The following is a 27786-nucleotide window of genomic DNA, read 5'->3' as shown; positions in this document are numbered from 1 at the left end:
GCCCGTCAGCGTAGCCCAGATAAGATGTTATCACCCGAACAGAGATGGAAGTCACTGTGCAGTTGACTGGTGTGTAAGCTGGCTGCTTGCTGGTGGGAACCTGTCCCTGGCCTGGTACCCTCCCCGTCAGGCTCCTCGCAAGGATGGGACGCACCTTGGGCACAGCAGAGCGGAATCCAGCCATGTCCACATGTCCTATGGACCCTACCTCTTTCATCCAGGTCACCTTCTCCCATGCTTTTGTGTTGCAGGGGAAACCTTATGCCTCTGTGCTTCATGAACTGCATTCTAATTTGTTAGTCTTTGGGTCGTCTCCTCTTCTACCTGCCACTCCAAAATGTTTCTGTGACTGTGAAACTGCTTACAGGAGGAATACCAGCAGTGTTGTTAAAGTTATATGGGCTTTATGGAAATGTGGAGGTTTGTCACGGTCTGCTAGGATGTGTTCAGAGGCTGCTGACAGGTGGTGTTCCTGGAGACGGGGCTTGAAGTCCTGCGCCCCATGCAGTGAGTGGAGGCTCCCTTTGACTTTGCAGAGGCTGATGTTCAGCCCAAGTTCTTCTCCTGGTCCTGTCAGGAACGTCATTGTGTCTGGATCCCTTGCCGTGGCTGGACGTGTGCTTTCCAGCCCGCAGGCACTACCTGGGTGGTGGTAGAGGAGCTGTAAGTGGCTGCAAGAGGTTCCTTCTCCAGAGAGAGCAGAAGTGAAGACCCACTTTGGAATAATGGAAGTTATAACAGCAAGGTTCTGGCTTGTGGTTCCAGCTTTATTAGCAATGGCCAAAACTGGCTTTCTGATGTATTTTCTTGTGCTCGTGGTGATTTTCTGTGGTCAAATCTGCCTTCTTTCGTGTTTTGTCCCTGTGCATGAATGGATGTATTTGGAGCTGGCTTCTGTGCTACAGATTCTGCTTTGTCCTGACACCCAGCATTGAGTGTGTCCTGGTCTTGCAGTCTGTCTGGAGGCTGTACATGATCGAGTGGTTTCAATCAATTTTGAATTGTTAAAGGTCAAGGATATTGTTGCAGAAGGTTCATTTAAAAAAAAAAAAAAGCATCCTGTCAGAGGTGCTCTTGGTTATTTTCTTTAAATCCTTAGATTTGGGGTTTGACAGGAAAAATTATTAAATGATGTCTTAAAGCTGAATAAAGAAGTCAGTATTGAATGTTTTAATGTCTTACAGATGCTGTGGGGTTGCAGGGTTTTATTTTAAATTTAACAATGGGAGTTGGAGCAGCTCCAGCGCTGTAAAGAATAGTCTCTTTAATTAAGGGTTTAAGCTGGAAGAGCATGTGTAGTGTGATGCCATTTTAAAGTTTCAGCGGGGCTTTGTAGTTCTAACTTGTTATTCCCCATCTTGGATCACGTATCTGTGTGTCTGAGGTCGTAGTGGGGATGTTCCTTGCTCGGAGAAGGGAGGTTGGTCTGTGTAAGGGTAGCAAGGTTTCTGTGGAGGTTTAAGCTCCGACTGCATTATTTTCTCTTTCCTGTGGCTCACGATGCCCGCTTTGAAGGTGCCACATCTTTGCAGGCACATTCACATGGTACGTTACATCCAGGAGGAAACATCAGCTTTGTTTTTCCCAAATAGTGTTGGGTTTTTTTGTTTTTATTTTTAGTTTCAGGCTGGAGGGAAGGTATTTTGTAGCCACGTTCTTAGATGTCATCTTGGTAATAGCCAGTTGTGAAGGAGGTTTTGGGGCACAGGATAAGAGACCAGGATCAAACGTGGTCTGCTCAGGAGGGTATCCCCAAGACCCTCTGAGGTTTCCCTGGAGTAGGGAAGGAGGAAATGTAACCCTGTACCTGCAGCATTCAGCCGAGCAGGGCTAGATCCCATCCCTACACGAGTTCCAAGGTTTCAGTTCCCTGTGGCTTGGTTGCCTGTTACTTACTAGGGTGGAACCCAGAAAATTTGCCATTAAAAATAAAAAATAAATTATTATTCTCCCCTAGAACATGCAAGCGTTCCAGGCACGTGTCCCTGAGTTCTCATCTGGAAAAACAGCATGAAGAGACTGAAGGTGATGTCTCTTAACTTCAGCCCATTCCCAGCTCGCGGGACTCGGGCAGATGCTCTGTGCCAGTTCTGCATTTCTCCCCCGGCATGGCTTCACCTGGCTCTGCGGTAGCACAGTGTGCATTCAATTATTGGAGGCAACAACTGCTACTTATGGCTATCTCGGAGGCTTTGCTGTAAGAACCAGCATCTGCCAGGTTTTGCTGCATTCTCATTTGTGCTAAGATGATTGCTTGACTCTTTTTGGGATAGTTGCTGTGAGAATTAGGCTCTTCTGTGGCATTAGGAGGTGCAGCCTCCTAGCAGAGGCTGAGCAGCTGCGAGCCTGCCAGGTACCGAGGAACGTTTATGGTTTGCATTTAATGTCTCCTGATATGTTTATGCCCATAAAATAATTAATTGAACTAGAGCTCCAAGCAATGTTATCACCTTTGCACATTAAAAAAATCATAATCGTGCTCTCCAACTTAATGAGATTTAGAAAGAAATGTTCATTTTGTGTTTGCCTTTTGATTTTTCGAGTGTTAAAGGCTCCCATGGGTCGTGCATTCAAGCCTTTCCTTGAGATCTCAGGGGCTGCCCGCGTGTGGAGGGCTGGCCATGGAGAGTCACCAGCCACCAATGCAGAGCAGGAGCCTTCGGGTTTCACAGAGCCCTTGCCAGACTTGGAGCCGGATCGTGAACGCTGGCAGCACTATTTTGAGCGTTGAGAAGGGAGCTAACTGTATTTTTGTGGTGGCCTTGGCTCTGCTATTTTTTAATTTTGTCTTTAATTTCTATTGTTTTCGTTGCGTATTTGCTAACTCGCAAAATTCAGCAAATTGCAGAGGATCTCCCAGCCCTCAGGGTGAGTTTTACTCAGAGCCAGCACATGGCAGTGGCACTCTCTGAGCTGCTGCTCGGACGCGTACGTGAGGCCGGTGTGATGGACCTGCTGGCCTTCAGGTGGTCAGGGTCTGTGCCACGGTATGGAGGTAGTGGGGTCATCCTGGGCAGCTTTGTGTTTGTGTTAAGGGTAAGTATTAACTTCACGTGGTCTTGGGAGCTGCTGCGTGCTTGTGTTAGCTGCTCATTTGGGTAGGATTTGGTTGAAACTCAATCACAAGGCACCTTAACTTCAGCAATCTTCACTACACTGTTGACTTGAATGATGTCTTGAGTGTCTTCTCCTTCTCTATTTGAGTTTCGCTGCTGGTCCTGAGTCTTGCTGGGGTGTATTAGTGCTTTGAACTCGTTCAACTGCAGAATAAGCCCAAACTGTGCCTGGGTGGGTTGCCCTACACTGCCACAGGGCGTCTCGAGTGCTGTTGGTTCTCCACGACATCCCTGCACTGCCATCCTGAAAGGACAGATGAGTTCTCCCAGGACTTGCTGAAAGAGGATTTGTAAAGCGTCTTGCTTCCCTGCAGCTCTGCAAATCGCGCACGGAGCCCCAGAAGCCCTCGTCAGTGCTCGCACGGGAGGGCAGTGACAAAATTGCATGCACAAGTGTTATTTTGCTGTCTGTTTCCTCTCGAGCTGGGCTAGCTGAGAGCAGAACCTTGGGCGCAGCTTGCTGGGGTGAACACGGCCAAGCAAACGTACCTGCTGAGTAACAGGCTGAAATCAAATCGGGAAAAAAACCCCAAACATCGCGCCGAGTCTGTGGCAGTCACTGCAGATGCTGTGCCGGTGAGAAGTCAACAAATCCATTAAATGGGAAACGGTCCCCGGGAAGAGGAGTCCCCTGCCCCACCGCCCGGCGACCGCGGTCCGTACAGCTGGGCGGCGGCAGGAAGGAAACGGTTAAAGGAGGGGAGAGGTTGTCGAGTTGGGTTAGCCATCAGATAGCTAATATTTTAGAGGTTTTTCAGAGCTAAGCTATAAAAAGGCTGTAGCAGTATTTCAACTCGCCCATTGTCTGCTGGAAGCCAGCCAGCGTTGCCATGCCGACGAGGAATTATTACTTGCTGCCAGAGCTGGAGGAAAAGCTCATACTTTTGGCTTCAAAACAGGAGGGGTGGACTTATGTAATCCACTGTGTTTATAGGCTGAGACTGGCAGGAGCATTGAGAAATAATTACAGGCTTTCCATTTCATTTCCAGCTTGGTTTTAAGGCTGTGTGGCCTCTCTTTATTTATTTATTTTGAAGTTGAGAGGGTGGCTGCTAAAGATGCAGGAGGCAGCGGAGGTGATGCGGGGATGCTGCTAGGTAAGTACCCCCCCACCCCCTTCCCTCGCCGGGCTGCTTTTGTTTTGGTGGCGTTTTGTCTGGGGAGCTAAACTAGGCCACGGCAGAAAGAAGTTGCTTTGAAAAAAAACTGGGACTTGGCCCGGCGACACAGAAACGCTGTTTAGTGCTGGAGGCTGAGAATACACTTTTGCGGTTGCCCAGAGGTGGCCAGCCGTTTGCCGACGGAGGTGAAGTGCGAGGTTTTTGCGAGCCCCGGCTGCTTTCTGAGGTGATTTTATCCCTGCAGCCCTTGTTGGCTGGAAACATGTATTTTTTGGGGGAGGGTAGCAACAAGGAAAAAAGAGGAAAAAAAAGTTTTTTCTTTTTGTTTTTTCTTTTTTTTTCTTTTTTTTTTTTTTTCCCCCTGAACATCTTGGTCTCCTGCGTATCTCTGCCGGCTGGAGAGGGATTTGTCAGTGTGATCAAAGCAGTTTTGCTGATGTTTTGTGCTTTGGAGAGGTGAACAGCAAAGTTTAGCCTGTAATTAATGTGGGTTTGTTCGTCCCGGGAACAGTCAGCAGATGATGCTGTAATTTGGGCTTGCCTGAAAAGCAGTGCGCCATGTGTTTTGACTTTGGTCAGGCCAGTGGGAGTTTGCAGCTGCTGTTTTTGCGCTGGCTGTTGCATAGAAGGAGTTATTGCTGGTAAACTCCGCTTGCAAAACTTAGAGATGCGGGTGGTTTTGCCGCTTCTAAGGGTCGTGGGTCCCGTACTCCTGGGGAGGATGCTTCTGGTGCGGTGGGAATCCCTTGCTGGGGGGAGGGATGGCGGGATGGTGCTTTTGCTCCTGCTGGAAAGCCGCAGCCAAGGAGGGGATGCTGCGGGGGGGGACGCGCGGGATGGAGCGGGGCAGCGTCGGTGCCGCCCGAGCTGTGCCTGGCCTCATTATGCTCGTTTCTCCTTCAGTAAATGAGAATAATGTAGTGGCGGTGACTTTTAAAATCTCTCTGATATATTGTGTGTAAAGCTCCTAAGAGTGGACGAAGCCTGCTTTTGGGGGGGTATGAAGAAGGATGCTTTGATATGCCGCAAACTTGCTGTGGAGGCTACAGAGGCGTATAGAAGCTGCAGTGTGCTGTGATGATTTTTTTTTTTTTTTTACTTTTTCCTTCGTTACACAGCGTCCTACTGGGGAGTTACATTCTCAGCCCGCGGTAATCTGACTTCTTGCGTTGTGGTGTGTACAGATTAAATATCTCTGCTGCTGTGACAGTATACTCTAGAGCGGAGCCCGGTGTTGGCTAGCGTGCTTATTTTCAGAGATACTGCTGCTCTTAGGGAGAGTTACAGTCCCATGCGAACACGTTTGGGCCCTAACTTGAAATGTAGGGGCGCCTCAGTGGAACACGGCAGAAATAAACTGCTTTTTCCACAGCTTCCCATAGTTTCTGCGTGTATTCAGCAGTTACCGACAAAAACTCGGGAGAGTGGTGGGATGCTTAGAGTTGGGAAATGTCCCTTGAAACAGGAGGTTCGACTGGTGTTATCAGAGACACATGGGTGTGTTATACAAAATAATTCAATAATTTAATGATCCATAATACTGTTCTAACTCCTACCACAGATGCTGTTGGACTCAATGCGAGTTAGATTTGTTACTGCAAGGCTTTTTTTTTTTTCTTCCTCTGGGATTCATGCCAAGATGAACTGTATGTTCTGTTCTTAAGAGCTATGAGTAATGTATGTGTGAATCTATAACATAAGTAATACGAGTATATAAAATGTGTGAGTATGCAGGATTCGTGTATCCTGCATCCACAGCCCGCCGCACGCATGCGATGTGTGCGTTCAGAAATAGGGTGCGATACACGTCTGGGCAAAATTAATGACATGCCTTGCAGTTACTGCTCACCGCAGAGCCCTGTGTGATGGCCTGATCCCGGAGAGCTGAACCCAAATCCCAGTCGTCAGCCACGGTTTGCCTTTTTAATTGCCCTTTTGGAGGAGTTACAAATTAGAGGGAGTTGGAAGTCCCTCCCTGCTCTTACAGGGGAAGTCAGCCTTAATGAAGATGGGAGGAGATGCTGGCACCGTAGCCTGACGCTCCCCGCATGGTCGGCGGAGCAGTGGGGTGTCAGGGGGTGCTGGGGGCTTTGCCTTGGGGCAGGGGTGCTGGGGGTCCCCCTCTGCACCGCCCCAGGTACGTGCCGCTCCGGGAGCTGCCGTACAAGCGATGCACTCCAAGGCAGACCACCTGCTTCTAATGTGTTGGTTTGGGGTTTTTTTTATGAATAAAATGGGCTTTCTCTCATAAATTATTTTTTTTTTAATGTGAAAAATGAGAAGGTGGCAAGTAGCCAATTCCCCCGCCTCCCTCTTCCCAGCTACGATGAGGTCATTGCCTCTTAAAGTTTATACCACGCACTGAGACATGGCTGGAGGAGCGAGGAGGCAACAAATGTCTCTCTTGGGGCGGTCGGGAGTGATGGGCGCCAGTCCCTGAAATCTTAGCGAGCTGTAAGTGATGCCTAAGACCGGACTCGTGAGTGGGGAGGGGGCCTGGTACAGCTGTCCAGGAAAATCATGCAGGATGCAGATCTGGATGGAATGGTCCCTGCCTGGTCCTTGCGATGCTCCAGGGTGGCCAGTGCAAGGCAGGACCTGGGAGGTGTTGGATGTGAGTGCGGGGGGTGGTTGTGCTGCTCGGTGGGCTGCCAGGGGAAGAGGTGCGTGTGTGAAGGGCTGGGCATGTTGCTCAGGTGAAAAGCGCTCAGCAGCAGCACTTCTGGCACTCCTCACCTCGCTCTTGCATCCATTTATTTTTCCTTGGGAATTTCCTTAGCGCTGTTTTTGCAACGGGGTTGCAAAAGTTCGTGACCCAATGAAGGATCACTCCGAGACCTTTGTGTCCCTGGCTGAGTGGCTGCTTGGAGAAGTTGGTGTGTTTTGTTGGGGTTTTTTTTGTTTGGTTGGTTTTTTTTGTTTTTTTTCCCCTTGAACACCATGGTGAGCTGCTTGCAAATTCCTGAGCTATTGTTTTCTCCTTGTCTGTCCCCCTCCACCACGAAGTGATACGGAAACAGGAGAAACAGGAGTGCCCAGACCGTGGGGGCTTTCCTAGAAGCCGCAGCCCAGGAGGATGGATTTTAAGGGCTGCGTAGATCTGGCCGCCTCCTCGCAGCCTCTGCTGGGGTGCTTGAGGATGGTGGCTTGGACTATGTGTGGTTTTCAGGTGGAGCGTTGGCCTGAAAAAACTATTTCATAGGTGCCAGAATAAATTAATAACTGCAATTTTGGAAGGGTATGCTTACTTCCTCGTGCCTTTGCCACGGCTCTGATTTTGGCCAGAGTTCTCTGTGCCTTGCAGGGGGTGTTCAGGGAGATGACGCTTTCTGCATCTCTAGCTTTTATAGTGCCATCGTTGCTCTGGGGAGGTGCAGTGGGCTCAGTCTGTTCTGCGTGATCCTGTCCTCGGACTTGGTCCAAAGGGGTGCGAATCGTCAGTGCATTTGTTCTGTAGCCCAGAAATCAAATATTTGCTGTGTCAGAAAAAGAGGAGCTGTGGGGTGGCAGAAGGTGTGCAGATAATGGAGAGAGAAAGCAAGAGAGATGGATGCTCAGTCTTTTTTTTAAAAAAAAAAACCTTTGTAAAGCCCATGGCAGCAGGCACTGCGCTGGGTAGAAGCGTGGGTTTGCTTTTGCAGGTTCATTCCCCCAGTGTACTTGTGCTGTAGGGTGCTGTACACAGCCGTCCCTTGCCTGTCAGCAGCGGGTTTCAGAGGTAGGCAGTCGCTTCCAACCATGGCTTACACAAAATGAATCTTGGAGGAAGCTGTGAAAAGGTTAAGAAGTGGGTGGAGGACGGGAGGAGGCAGTTGAGATGTCATCTGCAACCTTGGAGGCTTCTGAGCAGAGGGCAAGCACCAAGCCTGGCAGATCAGCCAGCATCTGCAGTGCTTTGCAAGGCCAGGAAAGAGCTGGGAGGAAGGTCTGGGAGATGCTTCCATTTGCTGATGCGGAGAACTGGCATCCTTTTGCAAAAGTAAAGCCAGCAGGTAGCTGCTCTCTGTATAAATGAGTACCGCGGGCCCTAGGTGCACTGGTGTCAGCAGCCTAGAGCTTCCCTGTGTTGGCTTTTGTCTTGCGCAGGTGGAGATACGGCTCTCATCTTCCCTGGCACCAAGGGTGGACACGGAGTGCGGTTGGAAGTTGGAAGTTAGTAAGGGAGGGGAGTTGGGGAGGAGGGTCCGACGTGCTGCTGTGCTTTTAGGCACAAACTTCAAAAGAAGAAATCAAAATTGCTGTTCTATCCCAGCTTGTCCACTCTGTGGAAATTATTTAGGCATCCCGTTAATTGCAGCTGCTCTTGTGCTGCAGCACCCCAACGATATCTTCTGTTCACGTCGTCTTTGTGCTTCTCCTTAGAAGCCTCGTTGATTTTTTTTTTTTTTTTTTTCCTGTCGACACGATACAATCGCTCCTTGTTAGCCTATCTTGCTCTTTCCTCTTTCAAGGAAGGGAAGGAGCAGGGGAACCAGATCTGATAATTCCAGCGAGTAGAACTGTTCCCCTGAGCCCTTTATAAAGAAATAAAAAGGCTCTCCTTCTCTCTGCTTCTCTTTGAGTACAAGCACTTTACCCTCTTGGATTCCCTGCAGGCTCCTCATACTGCTAAAATTGAAACATCAAGATGTCTGAGGCAGCAGGAATTACCATCAGTGTTTTGACACCTGGAGGTACAATTTCTATTAGCTTTTATATAAAAACAACACCAGTTTTGCCAACAGAGTTCTCGTTAAATAATGCATGAAGACCCCGCTCCTGACAGTAGGTATTTTTCTTTCGCTTTCCCGGACTCTTGGTTAATGACTGAATTTTTGTGACCATCGGGGAAAAAGATACACGCGCTCGCACATGGAAATATATATATGCAGGCACTCACGTGCTTAACTCCTGGGCAGAGAGTCAATTATCCTGTTCACTAATTAACATGGAGAGATGGGGGGAAGCAATTTAAGGTTGGTCTGTTGCGAAGGCTCGGATTGTTGTTTTACTTTTTGGAAGCAGCAGAAGGCTGTCTTCCTGAGACCTTTGATGGTAAATGAGCCTGCTTATACGTGATATGAGAGAGACCCTAGGAAGGTCTGCCTGCCCTCGACCGGAGATGAGCGCGGAGTTGTCAGAAACAAAAAGCGGGTAACTTGCATTTTTGCATAGATGCTGCATGGCGTCAGGCATATGCTCTGTGCTCGCTTTTGGGGGAAATGAAGTGAAACAGAAGGGCACAGCATGTGGATGTGACTGCTAATAGTGAGAATCAAAGTACAGTTTTGACATTTCTAACCTAATAAGTGGTGCTGCGTGTGAGAGCCTGCTTATTTTCCTTTTCACCATGAGATGCTTTGACAGGGGAGTAAAGTCCCATTTTGACATTTCTGTCATTTTAACTAAAGAGAGAGATTACAGTAAATTGGATTAAGTGAAAATCTTCTTCAGATGTTTGTGGTTTGGGCTGATTTATGGATAGATGTCGTTTGAACGTCATTCTGCATTTTTTAAGCATCTGCTTGATCGTTGCTCTAATGCTGTTGCTGCAAATAGTCCACGCAGAGGAGGGGAGGCTGAGCAAGAAGCAGCTACCCATGATGGATCTAATGCTGGTGTGTGGCACGGGGACAGCAAAACACTGTCCTTCTCGTGTTCCCAGCCACAAAGCGCCAGATTCTGTAATGGGCGCTTGGCTCTCATTTGACTTCCTGTCATTAAACTTCGTTATCTTCTGCTGGGAGTCATTTAAATAGACTTTTCTAAGTATTTTTCCCATCCTGGAGAGAGATGGTTCAGCGGGCACATTCCTTATCATGTACTTGGCAAATCTCGGGTTGCCTGTTCCCCCAAACGACCAGTGAGGACGTTCTCGGTTACGCTCACACGAAGTCTCAGTCTTGGCTGCCTTGTTGCAGGGTCCTGCACTCCCAGTTAGTTTGTGTGCATGTTTCCTTTTTTTTCCAGGAACCAAAATATTCTTACAAGCACAAGCTGGCTCACTAACATAGCAAGGGCATGTGAAAATACTTTGATACTTCCAAAAGATAACGTTGAAAGTTCTTACCCTAAATTAACAATGTGGGACTTCTTAAATATCTGTGTCTTTTACGGCTTCCTCTGCCTAAGCTGTTTAGAAGCTGCTGGTGCTGTTTGGAAAGCTGCATAATCTCTTGTGGCTGATGATGTAATCAGCACTGTAATCAAATCTAGCAATGATGTCACTGATGGAGTCCGCTCTTGCCTGCTGCAGTGATTAGTGGGATGAGATTGAAGTCTTTGCGCAAACGGTGATGGGAGACCGGGAAGTCCGTATCCCAAAATTGTGTTATTTGGATATATAGGTTTTAATTTCTGGCACAATTTTGGGAAATACTTCTGATCCACGCTCAAAATCACTAGGTGTGGATCTAGGTGTAGAGGCTTATTGCATCTCAGTTGTGGTCTCTAAAAGTTTATTTGCAAGTTTAATGTGGGTTTAAAGTTTTGTACCGACCCCGGGAGGTGTAGGGTAGTTTTCGGCCAGTTCAGCTGCCGGAGCTGTCTCTGCTCCGTGCCAAGCGAAGGCAGCGCTGGCCCAAGGGAGCGTGTGACCGGGGCTGGGAGCGAGAATACAAAAATTGCCCTTAATCCTTTGAAGGGGTTGGATGTCTTAGGCTGTGTCTGTATGGATTTTTACAGTCCTGGGGCAGGAAGGCACTGCCCAGGTGTAAGTTACAGGTACAGAGAAGTACTGTCGGGAGCGGAGCACGTCATATCCCGGCTTCTCGGTGTGAGTCAGCTGATGATGTTTCGCATCTTCCCTCCGAACCGAGCCCTGCTGCTTTGATTTACAGCATCTCGGCACTGCCTGGGTTTTCCCGTGCTGTTGTTGACACCAGGGTTGCGGTGTTTTGTTTTCTGCGTCTGTGTCCCGCTGGCAGTTAAAAGATTTTGCCTTTTGCCACACAAGCATTTCGTGCCTTGCTAGCGACTCAAAGTGCAATTCTTAAAATATTTTCTATATTTTTTTTTTCTGTGATGTTATTAGTGGAAGATCACACTACTGAGGGAAGATAAATTTGTAATCCTGCTTAGTGGCTGATCTTATCCTGGCTGAGTAGCTCTCGTTGCATAAGGGACAGTGGCCTGAAATTGTCTTTTTAAGCCGGTGGACAGGATGGCTTTCCCTTCTCCCCTTCACACGTACGGGCACGGTACTGACTTTTTAAATGGTTTAAAGTTTAGCTGTTTTACTTTGAAATGTGAATACTCCTGATAACTAACCTTTAGGTTGCTGTGCCAAAGAGAACAGCGGTGCCGCAGGAGGTGGGTTGTTCTGATGCATTGGTCTATGCGTTAGACAGATGCCCCTGCATCGCTTGCAGCCTGCCTTGCTTTTCGGGCTTGCTGAGAAGTATTTACAAAGGTTACCTGGCACGAATGCCGAGGAGGACCAAGCAGAAGAGCTTGATCATGACCCATCCCAGGGAGGTTTATGGGAGAGGCTGGGGTGGGAGCTTCGAGGGAAGGCTCTGCTCCGTCCCTGGCTTCCCGCTCCCACCGCTGGATGCCGGCAGAGAGGGCAGGTGGGTGAGCAGGAGGGGAAGAGCTGCTGCTTGTGAGCAATGAAGAATTAAAAACATCTGCTCCAGCTGTGTGCCTCTGCACTTATTGTTTTTAACTTCTCTCAGCAAAGCAAATGAGGAACTGGCAGTGCATTTCTTGGCAGAGACCATGTCTTGTTGGAGTTGAACGTATTTCCCTTTCTCCTTCCATCCCTCCCAGACACGTAGCAGCCCCAGGTTGAGCTCAGGTGAGATATCTGGTCTCTCCTTGCTGGGGAGGACGGTGGGAGTGCACTTGATTGCTTCCCCATCCCCTAAGAAATGCTACATTAGATTTCTTAGTGTGAAGAGCTCTGTCTAAAGATGTGAGAGTTATTCTGTCACCTTGCCTGTCTGCTTTCAGAAGTCCTCTCTTGAAGGAGAGAGCACAGGCTGCTCGTGTGTACAACCAAGGAGCAAGGACGGGAATTGCTGCTTCTCAAGCGTCAGCTCCTCTTTGGGTCAGTGGAGCAAACTCAGCTTCCCGTGGCAGGTCAGACCTGCGGCACGCAGTTCCTGACGTCCCAGTCGCTCCAAGCCGGGGGCGACTGGCGCTGGATACAGCCTCAGGCTGCTCAGGGGCTTCCTCCAAGCTGAGCAAGCCTCTGAGCAGAGAGATGCCCTCTCTCCTCTCTGAATGCTCACCTGCGGTGGGATGTTGGCAGCCCCTGGAAGTCGCTGCTGATGCTCAGTTTGCAGCCTGCGGAGCGAGCGAGTGAGGTTCAGCAGCCGCGCTCGCAGCAGCTGGGAGTGTTAGGCTGCAGGCAGCGCCCTGGAAGAGATGCTTCTGTCATTTCCCGAAGGTGATACCCCGGTGCCTGGCAGTGGGGAGGGAAGAAGAGGGTTTTTTCTCTCTGATGTGGGTGAATCGTTGCTGTCTGTGATGGATTCTCACTGCGACAGGCTCGAAATGGGAACTCTCGGGGGAAATTAGCCCGCAGCTTTTGACTTTATTAAATATTCTCCAGTACCATCCCAAAGGACCACTTTGTAGTGCTCCACAACGTTTCATCTGTATTTTTAACATCACCTACGTGAAGTGTGACCATGTATGGCCTATATTTACATTAAGGTCTACATACAAATAATTAAGAAATGATAGAGAGTGTGTTCTGTTCTTCAGGTCTGTAACATGATGATGGTTTATAGGTAGGTACGAGTACCTCGGTGGAGATACTGCAGATTATTATAAAGCCTGATAGCTCGCTTAGAGCTATGGCTTGTAATGATTGATTTAGCTGTTTATTAAAACACCTATTTAATGATTGATTAAGCCTTTATAAACTGTTTGTAACTTTTAGAATGTGACCTGATGTATTGTAGCTCCATTAGCATCTAGCTAATAAAATACACTGTGGACCTGTAATGCCTATTAGGCTGACAGAAATTATATTTTAGGCCTTACACGTGTTGAAGTTTTAAGTACCTTGTTACAGATTATTCTAGGTGCATTTCGAGGCACGGAAGTACAATCTGCTCCCTTAAAGCGAGCCGCGGGGCCGGTCTGGCAGCGCTGTGTTTACCTTGTGGGTCTCCTGTCTGCTGGGACGGACCCTGTGTGCTTTGGCACTACTGCTCTGTGTGATCTGTCGTCACCTGGTGCCAGCATCGAGCACCCCGATAGAATGATCTCTCCCTGCTCCCGGTGAGGAACGGGTCTGTCTTGTGCCTGCCCGAGAAAAAAGCCCAGATCGGGGAACCAACAAGCCAGCGCTCTTGCTTCTGACTGGTGCTTTGTGTCTGGAAGCGTGTTGTCTTCCTGGGTTTTACCTTTATGTAATCATGTACCAAAATCTAAAGGTAAATTCTGTATACAAAATTGTGGGGGACTTTTTTCTTTTTTTTAAAAAAAAAATCTGCCTCTTCATCTGTGTGTAGAAGCATTTTTTCCGTGAACTGCTCAACTTTCCATTAGCTTGGGCTGTACAGAGCTGGCTGCTGGGATGAGCTGTGTAATGGGATATCTGAATCGCAGCAGGAAACCTGCTCCAGTTTAAGCAGACCTGATTTAAAAGCAAATTCAGTTGAACCAGTACAAACTCCTGCGTGGAGAAATTAAAACTGCTTTATGTCTGATTGATGCCGCTTTTGCTCAGGTCAGTAACTACTGCTGAGGGATGCTCAACTGGACAACCAGTAACACCTCTCCAGCGCAGGCTGAGCGATGCGCGTCCCTGGGGCTCTGCCTCTCGCTGGGCCGTAGGAAGAAGGTGAGGTTTGCAAGGAAAGGGCAGTTGGCTTAACGTGTGTAATCTGTCCCCGCTCCCGCCTAGCAAGTGACTTTCTGCTGCACGTGGTTAAATGATCTGCTTTGATGAAAATGGCACGCGTTCAGAGAGGTGACGGTGTGCTTTTCCTTGGGAGTCTGGGCTTGCAAGGCTTGGTAGTGTTGTGGTAAGGCTGACGATGTAAATGAGTGCGTGGGGATTCACGGAGTGTGGGAATGGTCTCGCCTGTTGGTGCCTGATGTGAAAACAAAACTGGGAAGCCTTTGTCGGGAGGGGGGAGGTGATTTTGTGGAAGGCTGCAATTTATATTTCTCTTTCCATGTTGTTAAACAATTCAGCATTCATTTGCTTACCTCTAGCATCTGTCTGCAGTATTTATTTGTTTATTTCTGGAGATTTCCTACTAACGGGTACCCAGCCATGCTGGGGGCAGATGTGGGGAGAAGGGGTTGGCTCTCGTGGCCTGTGCCCCGTTGTTCTGTTCCCAGCCAGCTGTTCCGCAGCTGTTTTCACTCTGAGACTGCAGGGATTTACACTGCGGGGGGTTCCTGGAGCTCACCCCTGCACTGGGCAGGTGACAGGAGGCAAAGCCACCCCAGTGTCCTCCTGTTCCCTGCCACCCTGCCTGCAGCCCCCTCCAAGGGGGATGCCTGTGGGTGCTGCGTTTGAGTGCGAAGTGCTTCTCTGGGACACTAAAATATGGTGAAGAAATGGAAAGTTTACTTACTCCGACTGCTTAAATATTTTTTTTTCTTGATTTTTTTTTTTTTCTTTGCATGGAAAGTTTGTGACTTTGACCTAGGGCTCAGAAACAAATCGTGGTGGATGCTGATGAATTGCGAGGGGGGAAGCAGCGAATTCCCCTTTGGGTAAGAGTTTACCATTCAAGCCTTGACCTTGTTAAAACATGTTAACTCAATAAAAGCCCGAGTATTTAAAGACAAGTGACTTCTTCCTGCCTTGAGGGGCATAATTAAGCCATTCCACACCCCTTTAAACCAGAGCTGTGGGAGGAGGACTAAGGAACTCCCTACCCTGCCTGCCACAGTAGGTCAGCAGCTTTCCACTGGGGTGTCATCTCCGTCCCCTCCCCTGGGGTCAGCTCCCGGGAGCTGCCGGAGCTGCTGCTGGGAGGCTCTGGCAGTTCTGGGAGACTCCGGCAGTGATTGCGTAGAAAACCCGCTATTTCCCAACTGTTGGGAGGATGACATTGCTCCTTTTTTTGCAGGGCGAACAGTTCTTGCATCGGTTGAAATTGTGGTCAAGTGTTCTGTATTAAAGCAGACGGAATTTCCTGGGTAAAGCATGCAACAGGGTTTTGCGGGAGGGCGGGGGAAGTGGGGATGGTTATGTTCATCCATAAAAGCTGCTGTACAACTTAAAATTGGGAGAGTTATCCTTTTTCTCAGAGTTTCCTCATTTAAACATTCCGTATAAGGTTGTGAAATACACAGTGCTTCTGTATCAATGTCCGCAGGATGGACATTAATGCAAATGGACGCACTAATGTGTCCAAAAGCACCTTCAACCCTTATCTACGATAGGATTTTCAAGGGAAATACAGAAACTTGCTGTGTTTCCAGTTTGAAGTGGCATGTTTTTGCCTACTGAGCTGTAATCATTACCCACTGGTGTGAATCCTTCTGGAACTGCGACTCAAAAGCTGAACAAATAAGGAGTCCCCCATCCCTACCAAACCCCAGGAACACGCACGCACTGACCGGCTGTGCGGAGGAATAATCCTTCCTGCGGCTGCCTTACACCTGGAGTGCTGTTATTGCCTCTTGGCTATTTAAAAAGCACCGGGCTTCATTTTTTATTTTTTTCCTGAACTCTTCAGTTCTGTGCTGTCTTCTCCCTGGGAGAAGTGTGTTTTCCAGGACATTCTCTGCGAGGGCAGGGTCTGTGCTTGGCAGGAGGCGTCTGCTCCCTGCAGGAGGAGGGTCTGCAACATCAGCGTTTGAGTAGAGTCCTGTTCGCACAGGCGCTTGGGAGACCTTACTGGCTGACAGCCTGTGGCCGGTGGCAGAGGCTGGGTGGGCTGTGAAGAGCAGGGGAAGGTGGCTCGGTCAGGTTGGTGTTCCCTGCGTGAGGTTTGTAGGGCTCCCGTGGGGCAGTGGGAAGGGCTGTCTCTGTGCCTCAGTAGAGTCCTTGTGGGGACAGCATCTGTTTCAAGTGAAATCCACCATCATTGGCTACTCCCACTGAAATACCAGGGCTGTTAACTGCAGTTGTTTCACGAGCAGCTCAGCCCGAGCAGAGGTGATGGAGGTTTGGGGTCAGTAATCCTCTTAGTTGTCCCCGTGTAAGCTGTCCTGTGTCAACTTGATACCAAGGGAAACTCATTCCCTTCGCAGAGACGGTTTCAGATGCCATGTCTTTTCTTGCTGTGGGTAACCAGAGGTCATCTTAATTTAAATCTGAGGCCTCCATCAGGGTTATAAGCTCAATGCGTGAAGGTGCTGGGAAAAGTTCTTAAGTACCCCCCAGGTGGATGCTGGAAAGAGTATTATGCTGTAGTTTGTTTCTATAGCTCCCCAAGAGCAGTGTTTGCCCTTGGGACTGTGATTCTGCTATTCCCTCTGCTAGCATCCCAGGTGCTTTTGTCCAGACCAGTTTTGTCCAAATGAGATGACTCTGTGTTAGAGCTCTGGTTTGCCCGTGAGAGGTGCTTCCCAGCTGATGAGGATTGCTTTGCGTCAGACGTTTCCCTCGTGGTTTTTCTTGGTTTCTGCTATGTGGTTGAAGGGTGAGGAACCATCTGAAACCTCAGCCCCAGGGCAGGTAGGTGCAGGGTGATGGGAGGTACCAGCTTGTGCCTGCACAGCGGCACAATGGGGCCAGTGAGTCATTTCAGGAATAGCTTGATGTTGGCAGCTGAGGTGTTGGGTTTTTTTTTAAAGTAGTAATAATAATTATTAATAAATAGCTTTGAGTTCAGCAGTTGCAAAACAGGGTGGACTGATAGCCCAGGGACTGGGCATTTTGCTGGGAAACAAGGCAAAACTCTCCCTTCCCTCTGGTATGATGAGGTAGGAGGCGAGAGGCTTCTGATCCCGTCTTGATGGTGCTCATTGCTTCCCTGTGGAAGAGTGAACCCTGCGAGGTACCATGAATTTCAGTCAGCTTTCACGGACTCCTTCAAACCAGTCCACAGGCTCTCGGAAGCCTGTAAACGACAGGCTGAAACCATTGCGCCAAGCCCAGGAAAGGCAAATTAAAAATGGTATGACCGGGTTGCAGTTTGAGAACTGTCCTGGTTGGAAGGCCAGGACTCCTGATCTGCTGGGGACTGACGGACGGCTTTGGACAGCTTGTTGTCAGCAGGACTGAGCTTGGCAGGGAAGCACTGAAATCCCGTTTGCCTACTTGCGCGGATTCAGTTATTAAACACATCAGGAATCCCCATCTGCTTTGTAAGCTTGTCTGTAGAAACATAACCCAAAGCTCGGCTCCTGCGAAGTGCCGTTTGCCTGTGAGTGAGGTTGGAGGGAGCTGGGCCTGTGCGAGACTCCTGCTTTTTAGGGTAAGGTTCCCCTGTGGATGCAGAGGGGCGAAGCCCTTTGCATTGTGCTTGCCGCCTGTCGGGGCTCCTGCTGAAATGGGCCATTGGTTTGTGTACGGGGGGATTTGAGAGGGGGATGTCGAAGGTCGTAGTGATGTTCTCCTGTCCCCCTTCCCTCGCTGCGAATTGCCCAGTGTTCTGCGAGGTGCTACACGTTGTATGCAAATGTTGAAATTTTTTCTGGTGCCTCTTGAGAGACTTTGACTTTCTGTCTAGAAGCTATTAATTACCTAGACAAGGAAAGCAGAACATTCCCCAATTTATGGCTCCTACCGCTTAGACCTGTCTCTCCGGCTGATCTGCTACGAACTAATGAGCAGCTCCTTTTGCTGGCCGCCAGCGAGCTTGAACTTCTCATCGGCTTTCCTGGGGAGAAATGAAAGCAGCAGCAACGTGCAGGAACAAATGGCTGGAATTTGGTTATTAACCTGGGTTGAGAATTGACTCTATCCGCTAGTAATTACGCGGGGGGTGTTAGGAAGAGGGGCTTAGTGGAGGGTTCAGAGCTGGTATTTGACAGATGATCACAAGCAATTGAGTTAGCGTTACTTAAGTTCCCCTCCCGCGTCTGAGGTGCAGCGATGTGCTGGGTAAGTGCAGCGACTGCATTGCAAACCCGGAGCAAAATGGGTTAGTTTAAAACAGCTCCGCTCCCAAATGGCTCCCTTCTTTAGTGATATTTTATGTCACAGCTGCATAGCATCTCATATATTTTTGAGTACCTTAGTTTACAGGTCATTTAATTTATTTGCAGGCTTTGTTTCGGTTCCCTAGGGTAATTTTGCTCCTTTGCACATGTCTTCCTATGGAGGCATTAAATTGTGCAGTTTGTCACAATAGTTCAGCTTTTATGCTGGCAGTCGCTGCTCTTCAAAGATCCCTCTGTGAAGTTTAGACTCCTGAATCATTAGAGGATCATGAAAGAAAAGGAATAATTTAGAAGGCGAAGATGTTTTGTCGTCTTTGAAATTGGGAACGTGCGAAAGGAGAAAATGTTTAGCAGTACAATCCCCCTCAAAGAGCGTATCTTAGGAACTCCAGAAAATGAATTTCCTTTCTTTATTCAGGATGTAAATAATCGAAAATGTCACTCCTGAGCTGAGTAATTTGTTCAACAAAAGGATCTCGAGGAGATGACTCCCCTAGCTTTCATGAACGTGCCCAAGACATCAGAGGACCTGTCTCTGCAGCAATACGAACTGAAGGGTTTGAAAATCAAATGAGCAGCGTGTTCTGCGCAAAATATATAAATAAATTTTGCAGGTGCTTTGTAATCTCCCTTGCATTTTAAAAGCCTTGTTTATCTGGGTAGTCGGTGGGGGGGGGTGGTTTAGGTTAGCTCCTGGGACCTGTGGATGGGTGTAGGCATGGTGTGTTCTCACGGCGATGGTTGTTAATGTGGTGTTTAATGCACTTGGGAGCGTGGCTAAAATAACCGTTTGGGTACTCTGTCATTCTTGCACCTTGGCGAGGAATTGTAGATTATTTTTTTTTCTTTGTTTAAAGTTGTTTGTGCGTGTTTATTAACCTGAGATTAGTACTGTGTAACAGTTAAAATATTTAAGCCCATGTTTAATGTAAGAGGGGGGCAGCTGAAGTGGAAAAGATGTCGTAGCGTGTGTGTGGGGAGGGGACGGGGAGTGATGGGGGTCTGGGAGCGGGGAGAGACGGAGCTTTGCCCCGGAACAGGCTGTGGCTGCACTTGCCCCATGGATAAAATTGCCCTGGATCCCGGGTGGACGTGGCAGTACGGGGGGAATGTTGCAGCATTTCAGGCTGCCAGGCAGGGGTTTGGGTAGAACAGGAGGGGGGTTTGGTTTGTGCCTTTGCACAGTCCATCTTGACCCAGCAGATGCGATTTTTTAGTTTCAATTCCTGCATTTCTGTATCTGGAGGTTTGGGCCATGCTTCCATCAGAAAATGGGGCATTTTCAGCACTTTTTCTTGCCTTTTCCCCCTCGCTGGATGGTTTTGTGTTTTGCTCTTTTTTTTTAATTTCCTCTCCAGGCATTTCCATTTGTCTTTGCAGATCATCTTCAACAAAGGCCTCGCATGGTCTAATTTGTTTTCTGTTTCCAGCCTGGACTTAAAATAACTCCTTTGTTCCATGAATGGCCTGTGCATGGATCCAAATCCCAGCTCCCCCCCTCCTTTCTTTTTTTTTTTTTAAGTGTGTTTCTTTTTCGCTGTTCCTTGTCAGTATCTTTAATTACTTGAAGTTTCCCTTTTGGACATTTAGCCCGCGGCTGCCAGGCAGTGGCTGCGGGTCCTGCGTGGCCATGTGCCTGCCGGGCTCTCCCCGCATCCCGGCGGAGCAGCTTGGGAATGGGTTTGGAGGGCTGTGGGCGCCCTGGCATGGGAGCAGCGATGCCCTTGTGTGACGGGAGCAGCTCTGCCATCACATCCCTGCTGACGAGCTCTCCTTCCACATGATCCACGTGCTTTTGCCATATCAACTTCCAAAACCCGGAGATGCTTAAGTTTTTTTGGTTTGGTTTTTTTTTGTTTGTTTTTTTAGTTGATTAGGAAGGGAAAAATCCAACAATGGGGGTAGGGAAACTAAAGGGGAAGAGGCATGTGGCAGGATTTAAAAAGCAAAGGCTCAGGCCAGCCACACTGATGCTGACCTGATGCTGGAGCCGTGACCAGGCTGGCACTTGGTGTCCGTTTTAATAAGGCAGTTTCCCTGCAGCTGGGGAGCGACAGCCGAGCGCTCCGGCAAAGAGAAATGGGTCAGTCGTGTTCGTTTAAGCACATACGTGCCCCTCCGGGAGCTGTCAGAACATCACTTGCAGCCTCCTTGCCCAGGGCTGGGAGGTCCTTAAACCGTGTGAGATCCATTGCAAGCGCTTATCTGACCAGGGTTGTCCGTGGTGGGGATGTCTTGCCTGGTCCTGAGAGTGGGGGTCCCACCGAGGGCTGCGAGCGGCAGGAGTCGCAGCGCACAGTCAGCATCCCCTTTCCTCTGCCAGAAGCGTCAAGCCAGCATCGTGTCGCTGCCGAGAGCAGCCTGTCTGGCAAAATCCGCCTTCCGAAACACAACCGGGGAGCGGGACTGGCAAAATCCAACCCTCTGACCTTGCTCCGTGCAGCTGCAGTGCCAAGATCTGCACACAAATGCTGGCAAAAGGTTATCTTGGGGCAGAGCTAAACATGGGTCCCGTGCCCAAAATAGGTTGGAACGATTGAAAAAGGAGAAACGTTAAGTCGCAAATCCCGCTTTGCAGCTTTGGGCAGTGGTAGGAGCAGGGCAGAGAAGTCACCTTTTATCGGGGATCAGAACCGGTTCTGCGTGGAGCTGTGCCGCGGTGGGAGAGACGATGCAGCCTAGAGGTTTCCAGCAAGGAGGCAGCAAACCAGGACAAGAGACTTCACCTCCTGAGCTTCTGCCATCCCTCTGTGGCCTTAGGAATGGGTTGTACCTTCTAACAAGGGTAATGTCCTGCCCTGGGCAGCTCCGTTGTGGTGCTGCAGTGCCCCTTCTTCCCCCAGATCTGCTGCTGTAATTGCTTGTGCATCCGCACCATCGGTCAGGGGAGGGAATTAATCTGGTTAAAAGTCGTCTGGCCAAAAAAGAGGAGGAGGGCTGGTGTCAACGGGCGGACCTCAGAGCAAGCTGGGGAACGGGGCAAGAGCTGCTTCAGGTACCGCTCTTTGGGGCGCACGTGCGGAACCGCAGGGTCTGGCTGTGATGTGCAAGGTGCTGCGGGCCTGGCTTTGCTTTTATTATACTCTCCCAAAGCAAGAAAAATGCTTTAAGATCACACAGGTACAAGCCTTGACCCCTGGAGTTGAAATAACCTTTCCTCCATGCCACGGAGCTCAGCATGTACCTGATCTTTCCTGTTGACCCTGGGCTGCTATTTTAATTTAAAACCTCTGTACCCTGCTGTGATTGAACGCTACTGTGGATTCCCGGGCTGCAGACACTGACATCGCCGTCTTTGTTATTCTGAATAGAGCCCTAAATTTATGGCAGACGGCCTGCTTTCCTATTGAAAGGCTTTAATAGATACAGTACATACAAATATTTGTATATAATGTCAACTGTCTTCCAAGAAAATTTCATGCACATATTGATTAGACAAATCCATTACCGTTACGTTGTGGTGCATTTCTTAGGAATGTCTCTCTACCCATTTTCATCACATCTTAATTATTTTTGCTTCCACTAGTCCTTTAAAGCAAGTGTGGGTAAATCTCTTTAACTGCTTTTGGGGTCTGGTTTTGATCTAGAGCTGTGTGGCACATCGGTGCCGTTACTGGCCGTGGGACGGCTGCCGCCAGGCAATGTGCTCTTCTGTTGTGCCGCACACGGGTCTGCGCTGGGCTTTCTTGAGCTTGACGGGTTGGTTGTTCTCTTGGAGGTGAATAGCTTGGTATTAATTAGGCATTATAAACATATTTCAAAATACATGAGTTGGCTGGAGGATATGTACCCTTTTTTCTTGTTTGAGGAGGAAAATTGTCATGTATTTAGCATTTGAGTAAAGATGGCTTGGTTGTTTTCTCCAAAAACTTGCATTATTTAATGTAATTAAACATTAGCTTTGTCAATACTCTTCAATTAATTGTGCCCTGGTGAGTGCTAGCAGCATTTTGCTTATTTGCCTTGTCTGCATAGTATGGTGGTACTAGTCGTTGCCTTTTAATAAGGTCTTTTACAGTCACTTTGTGGGCTACATCCTAACGTTGTCTGGAGACCACAAGTTGAGTAACATTACTCTGGATTTAAGAAACAAAATATTCTGTTAATCTTATTCCAGCATGTCCTTGCTTTAAAAAAAAAAAAAGTAGTTTATTTTGAACTTGTGCAGGGTGTTTTCATTGGGATCTTTAAAACTCTCATGAGGATGGATAAACCGGTATTTTCTGTGAGCTGGGAGTGTCTTGTTTTTCTCACCTTTCAGACAGATGAACTAAGGCATGGGGTAATTACGGCAGCTCACCCACATTTGTATTGTGTCAGCGGCAAGCCAGGGATCTCACCTGGGAATTCTGCTCTCCCTGAGGAGTATGGGGCCGATCGGGAGGGGCTGCCTCTAGCTTTGAAGAGCAACAAGTGTGTTGAACGAGGCCAATTACATTTTTTTGCAACTCAATTTAGTTGCAAAGCCTTATTTTTAGACCTGCAGGGTTTTGGCACAGCCCTGGCTGTATTGATGTACGCTTGTGCTGCGCTCAGGAGCTGGGCTGAAGGACCAGGGCAGAAGTGGCTGCCCCATCCCTGGAGGTCTTCAGGGCCAGGCTGGATGGGGCTTTGAGCAGCCTGGTCTGGTGGGACGTGTCCCTGCTCGGGGCAGGGGGGTTGGAACTCCAGATGGTCTTTAAGGTCCCCTCCAACCCAAACCATTCTACGATTCCATGAAGTGTACAGCCCTGTGTCGAAGTGGTGTTGACACCGAACCTGTAGATCACTGTGGGGTGTTGTGAGGTTGTCTCTGCCCATCTTTTGGGCTGGATGTGAGTCTGGTTGGCCCAGCGCTGTACATGCCGTTAGCAGGGGTTGTCCCCAAGCTGGCGTCCGCTGCTGGGAGCTGGCAGGCGTGTGGGGAGAACTCCTCGGCATGCTGGCGAGCCTGCAGCAACCTGCAGGGGCTTGTAGAGTGCTTTCATGGTGTAAATTAGGGAGAACAGGTGATGGGGAAATGATTTGAGATGGTAAATGGCACATGGAGAAGAGAAGCGGAGGAGCAGGGTGGTGGTGGTTTGCTGTATGGAGTTGGCAGGGGGAAGGAGGGTGGAGTTTTTGAAGGCGTCAGCAGTGCGGCAGGATCCTGGGAGTCTCCCGAACAGGTGGAAATAAATGGGTGCGGGAGCCTCGTCGGGCTCTCGCCTCCTCCGCAGGTCGGTGGTGTGGCCCTGGTGCTGGGCTTGCCGGGAACTGCCGGCTTTCTCCTGTTCCTAATCAGAGGCCGTAAATCTCCTCGTACCTAGCGCTGTAATGGCTATCGCAGGTCTGCGGATAAAACCGTCTCTGATGGCGACTCCAACCAGGGGGAGAAATACTTTTCCTGTGAGACAATGTCTGTTCCTCATCAAAATCAGTTGAGAGAAGTACGAACCGAACAGCTCGATCTTAAAGATTTAAAGAGCGTGGCTGCACTATTTCTCTTTTATTTCCATTAATCTGCTCCTATTGTTTGTGTTCCTCTCTTAATGATAATTAATTAAGGGTTGCTGGTGAGGAGGCACCCCAGTATCGGTTGCTGGTGAGGAGGCACCCCAGTATCTTTTGCTGGGGATGGCTGGTCAAGCAGTGTCCCAGCTGCACCCAGCTATGAACCAGCACCAGTACATCCCCAGTGACATGTTATGCTCCCAGTTTGGTCCCCAATGGGAGCACCCACAGCCCCGCTGCCAGCTGGCCATGGACCCTCCTCCCCACCCAGAGCGGTGCTGGGATGGGCACGCGGCAGCAGCCCCTTTCTTCGCACATGGAGCGTAAAAAATGGGATTTAAGGCAATGGCATCTGTGGAGCTGCCCCAGTGCTTTGGTGACCTCATTTGGCTCCGGCCCGCAGCCCAGCTGCGGTGAGAGCGTCCAGGGCCATAGACTGGCGCTGAGATCTTGCTGGCGACCTGCCGCTCCGAGGTCTGCCCATGTGGAAGTGCAAGGGCAGCGCTTTGCCTGCTTGCAAGGACGTGATTTTTTACTCTTGGCTTTCCAGGGCTTCTTGTTTGAGGCAGAGGTGCCGTTTGCTGCCCTTGGTGAGGAAAAAACCTTTTGTGGTCCTGATTGTGTGTGGTTGGTGCACACCACCAGCGCGGCACAGGTGCAGGACGGGTTTGTCGGCCCCTGTGCTTTCACTCTGTGTCTCTGTCCCTCTTGTAGAGAGTTAATTTTTTATTTTTTTTCCCCTTTTTGCTGGTTGCACAGACAGGAGCAAAAAAGCTTTTAAACTGTTTTAAAGCTTGACACTGTGCAGCTTTGCACTTGGGGCTGAGTTTTAAAGCTGAACTTCTGATCTGAAGAGTTTTAAAAAAAAAAAATAATAAAAAAATCATCCCATTTCTTTTACTGTAGACAGCTGCTATGGCATGCTCTGGTCCACCTGCTGAGCTTCCAGGGAAGCAGTTGGCTTGCTGAAAGCTGCCAAGGGCTCTGGGCCCCTCCAACTTGGAGCGTGTATATGTACATGTGTGTGTATATATATTTGTACATGTGCTAATTAACTCTTAGGTGACTGCAAGTCAAGATGTCCCAAGTTTGAATCTGTTATTAGGAAAGTACCTTAAACTTGTGCAGATCTCGGCGTGCTTTTGGAGCCCTTGAGAGCATCGTGCACTCCACCTCGGCAGGCGCGGGGAGGGCTGGGACAGGGTTTGCCCCTGCAGAAGCACATGTGGAGGGTGGTGGTGTGTCCCCGGAGGGGAGTGGGACGCGTATCGAACCGCCTGCTCCCGACATGGCCCCCAGCGTTGGGTGGGAATTGGTGATGAAGATCGCATCCAGTCGGAAGCACAAGGGGAAGTGGGGTAGTCATACTGGAAGTGCAAATACGCGCCAGCCGCCTGCTGGGTGGCTCTGAATTCCCCCGCGTGCGCAGGGGCTTTCCTGCTCCGGGGGTGGGTTGTGCCGAGCCCCTGCGTGGGGAGGGAGGCTGGCCCTGTCTGGAATGAGGGTCAGGCTGTTCCCAGGCTGCCGGTACTTCCCGGGACCAGGGTTGCTGGTAAGGTGCCATGGGGCTCGGCAGGGATGTGTGGGTGCAGGGCTCGGGGGAATCCCAGCTCCGGTGCAGGGAGGGAGCTGAGAGCAGGAGGGCACCTGGTTGTCCCTCCTCTCCCTGCCCTGAGAGCCAAACCTTGCTGTGTTTTTTTCCCATACGTAACTTGGCAAAATACCTCTTGCCCAAGAGGCTCAGCTGACCTGCCCATGGAAATGTCTCTGCATGCCTGTCATCCGTAGGCCTTAATGGGAATTTACTGAAAACGACTTTTTTTTTTTTTAAAAAAAAAAAAAAAAAACAAACCTTGAACCCTTTGCAAGGGGGCCTCCTTAGGCTGCTTTCCTCCTGCTGCCGTTGGCCAGCTCATGCCCAGCCTGCTGGAGACCGTTGCCTTGGTTTAATTTTATTTCTGGCTGGTGAGCAGCATGTGGATGCTGGCAGAGCAGCGCGGCTGTCCTGTGCCTGCCTGCAGCAGATAGCAAGTGGTTTGTCAGCACGGGCTGATCTGTGGTCTCACAGGAGGAGGGGTGGGGGGTTGGGGGGGGGTGGGGAAATAAAAAAAGAGAAACTTCCTCTTTTTCCCTCCCACCCGCTTTTTGGTTGCCGTACACGCCAACTGCTGTTTCAGTTGAAATTGCGTTGGCTGGGGCTGGCTGTGCCAGAGCAGAGACCACGAGAGCATGGGGAGAGGCTGCCGGCAAGCTCATGGTGCTGGAAGCTCTCTCTGCTGCTCCCCGCGTGCCGATCAAAGGTTTGGGACACTTTTGAGATTCAGCCGGACAAGGGACTGGGCCATCTTGTCTAGACTGTGCTTCTGCCAAGAAAGGTTGGACCAGATGGTCCTTGAGATCCCTTCCAGCCTGGTATCCTATGATTCTATGATTTTGATACTGCCGAAAACCTTGCGCAAATGTATACGTAACATGAATCTCTGCTGGGGAGGGGGTGTGCGAGCGTGCTCAGCGTTGCATGGGGTGAAGAAGGGATCCTGGGGAAGAGGAGTCATTGGGAAGATGGAGTTCTCATGCCTAGGACTGGTCCTGGAAGCATCCTCTGAGCCCAGGCAGCAGTCAGAATTTATTAACCATTAATATGAGAATAATGGCTAATGCCTGTTGAAGTGGCAGCGATGAAGGGCAGCATTTAGACATCTGTCACTTTTTCGTTGAAACATAGACGAGGCTTAAAATCCTCTCCAAACAAACTACGCGAAGGATCTGTAAAATTCAGCAACTTCTAAATCTCCCACTTTGTTGGTTTTCCTGATGTTGTTACAGCTGCAAAAGGAATTGCAACACGTGGTGAAGCATCGAAGGTGTGGGTGGCAGGGGTGTTTGTGAAAATACCCTCAGGGCCATGGTGTCTCGCCTGGCTCTTGGTCCTGATCAGAAAGGCTGATGACGTGCTTTAATCTTGTGTTTTAGTGTAGCCCTGTGGGTGGAGAAGGGCATCTGGGGAGGTTCGTGTCCAGGGTCCCTCCTGGCATAGATCAGGGCTTACCGTGGCTGCAAAAATGACCATGGCTTGGAAAAAAGAGCACTGAAAGAACTGTGTGCAGATGTGTGAAAGGATGGATGGGGAAAGAGATGGGCTGAGGAGGGACCAGCCTTTGGACCTTGTGTTGAAGTGCCACAACTCCAGCTTGTGTTTTTGGGAACTAAGTTACCCCTCGAAGTAATGCCCATCTCCAGGATACTTGGAGACATGGGTCCATAGGGTCTAGGTAAATTGCCAGCAGTTTGCAGGCCTGGTCCTGCTGGTGCTGAGGGAAGGCTTTCTGGGGCGGTCGGTTGGGATGGATTTGGGTTAATCTTATATTTGGACTTCCCTGTGATAGGAGTAATCCACAGCAGAAACTTGGCAGTGGTGTTTGCCAAGTGGAAGATGGGGCCGCTGGAGAATTGCGAGGACAGTCAGGTTTTGGTGGTTACCCAAGGCTTGATGTTTGGTTGTCTTGTGGGACTGTGGTGGCCTGAATTTTAACCCGCTGCTTTCCCATTTGCTTCCAGTTGTTGCCTGACGTGGAAAGCGCACCCATGATGAAGAGGAGCTCTTGGCTCTCCTAATCCTTTGTCGGTGATTTGGAAGCAGCGACCGCTGTGCCTGCTCTTTCGACATGTCTGGATCTACGCAGCCCGTCACGCAGAGCTGGCGTGCCGCCGAGCCGCGCTACCCTCCACACGCCATGTCCTATCCGGTCCAGATTGCTCGACCACATGCGGTAAGGCAAGAGACTTTCCTTTCCTACCCGCTTGCAGGGTGGGAGCTGCGTGGTGTGTCCCCGTCGCTGGGGCAGTGGTTCAGCTGCTCTCGGATGTGGCTGTTACAGAGAAATCAGGCTGTTTCTGTGCCTGTGGTACAGGATTTCATTGTTCCTCTCTCATGGGATACTCTTTTCTTTCTCTGTATGGTGTTTTCAGCTTTCTTCTCCCTTTCCAGCCTCTTCCCAGTGCTTGCCGTGGCAGTGTCATGGGCTATGGCTCGTTGCCTATGAGCGCGCGCAGGAGTTCATTTCCCA

The 27786-nt window shown here is 49.6% G+C and overlaps 1 protein-coding gene across 18 annotated transcripts in view; it reads left to right on the top strand.

The window, feature by feature from the left end:
- The window catches only part of NCOR2 (nuclear receptor corepressor 2), a 254224-nt gene that overhangs the window by 48378 nt on the left and 178060 nt on the right, over window positions 1–27786 (top strand). For 17 of the 18 annotated variants that reach the window (XM_063351296.1, XM_063351293.1, XM_063351289.1 and 14 more), the window contains exon 2: window positions 27278–27489. In XM_063351296.1, coding sequence (XP_063207366.1) covers window positions 27385–27489 — 105 coding nt within the window. In that variant the 5' untranslated portion in view covers window positions 27278–27384. Of the gene's footprint in view, window positions 1–4093; window positions 4214–27277; window positions 27490–27786 lie in introns of those variants that run through there. The other variant, XM_063351285.1, reaches the window with a different exon arrangement.

The sequence above is a fragment of the Chroicocephalus ridibundus genome, chromosome 13 (genome assembly GCF_963924245.1).
Source record: "Chroicocephalus ridibundus chromosome 13, bChrRid1.1, whole genome shotgun sequence".
Taxonomy (NCBI): domain Eukaryota; kingdom Metazoa; phylum Chordata; class Aves; order Charadriiformes; family Laridae; genus Chroicocephalus; species Chroicocephalus ridibundus.
This window is presented reverse-complemented; position numbering and strand designations above follow the sequence as displayed.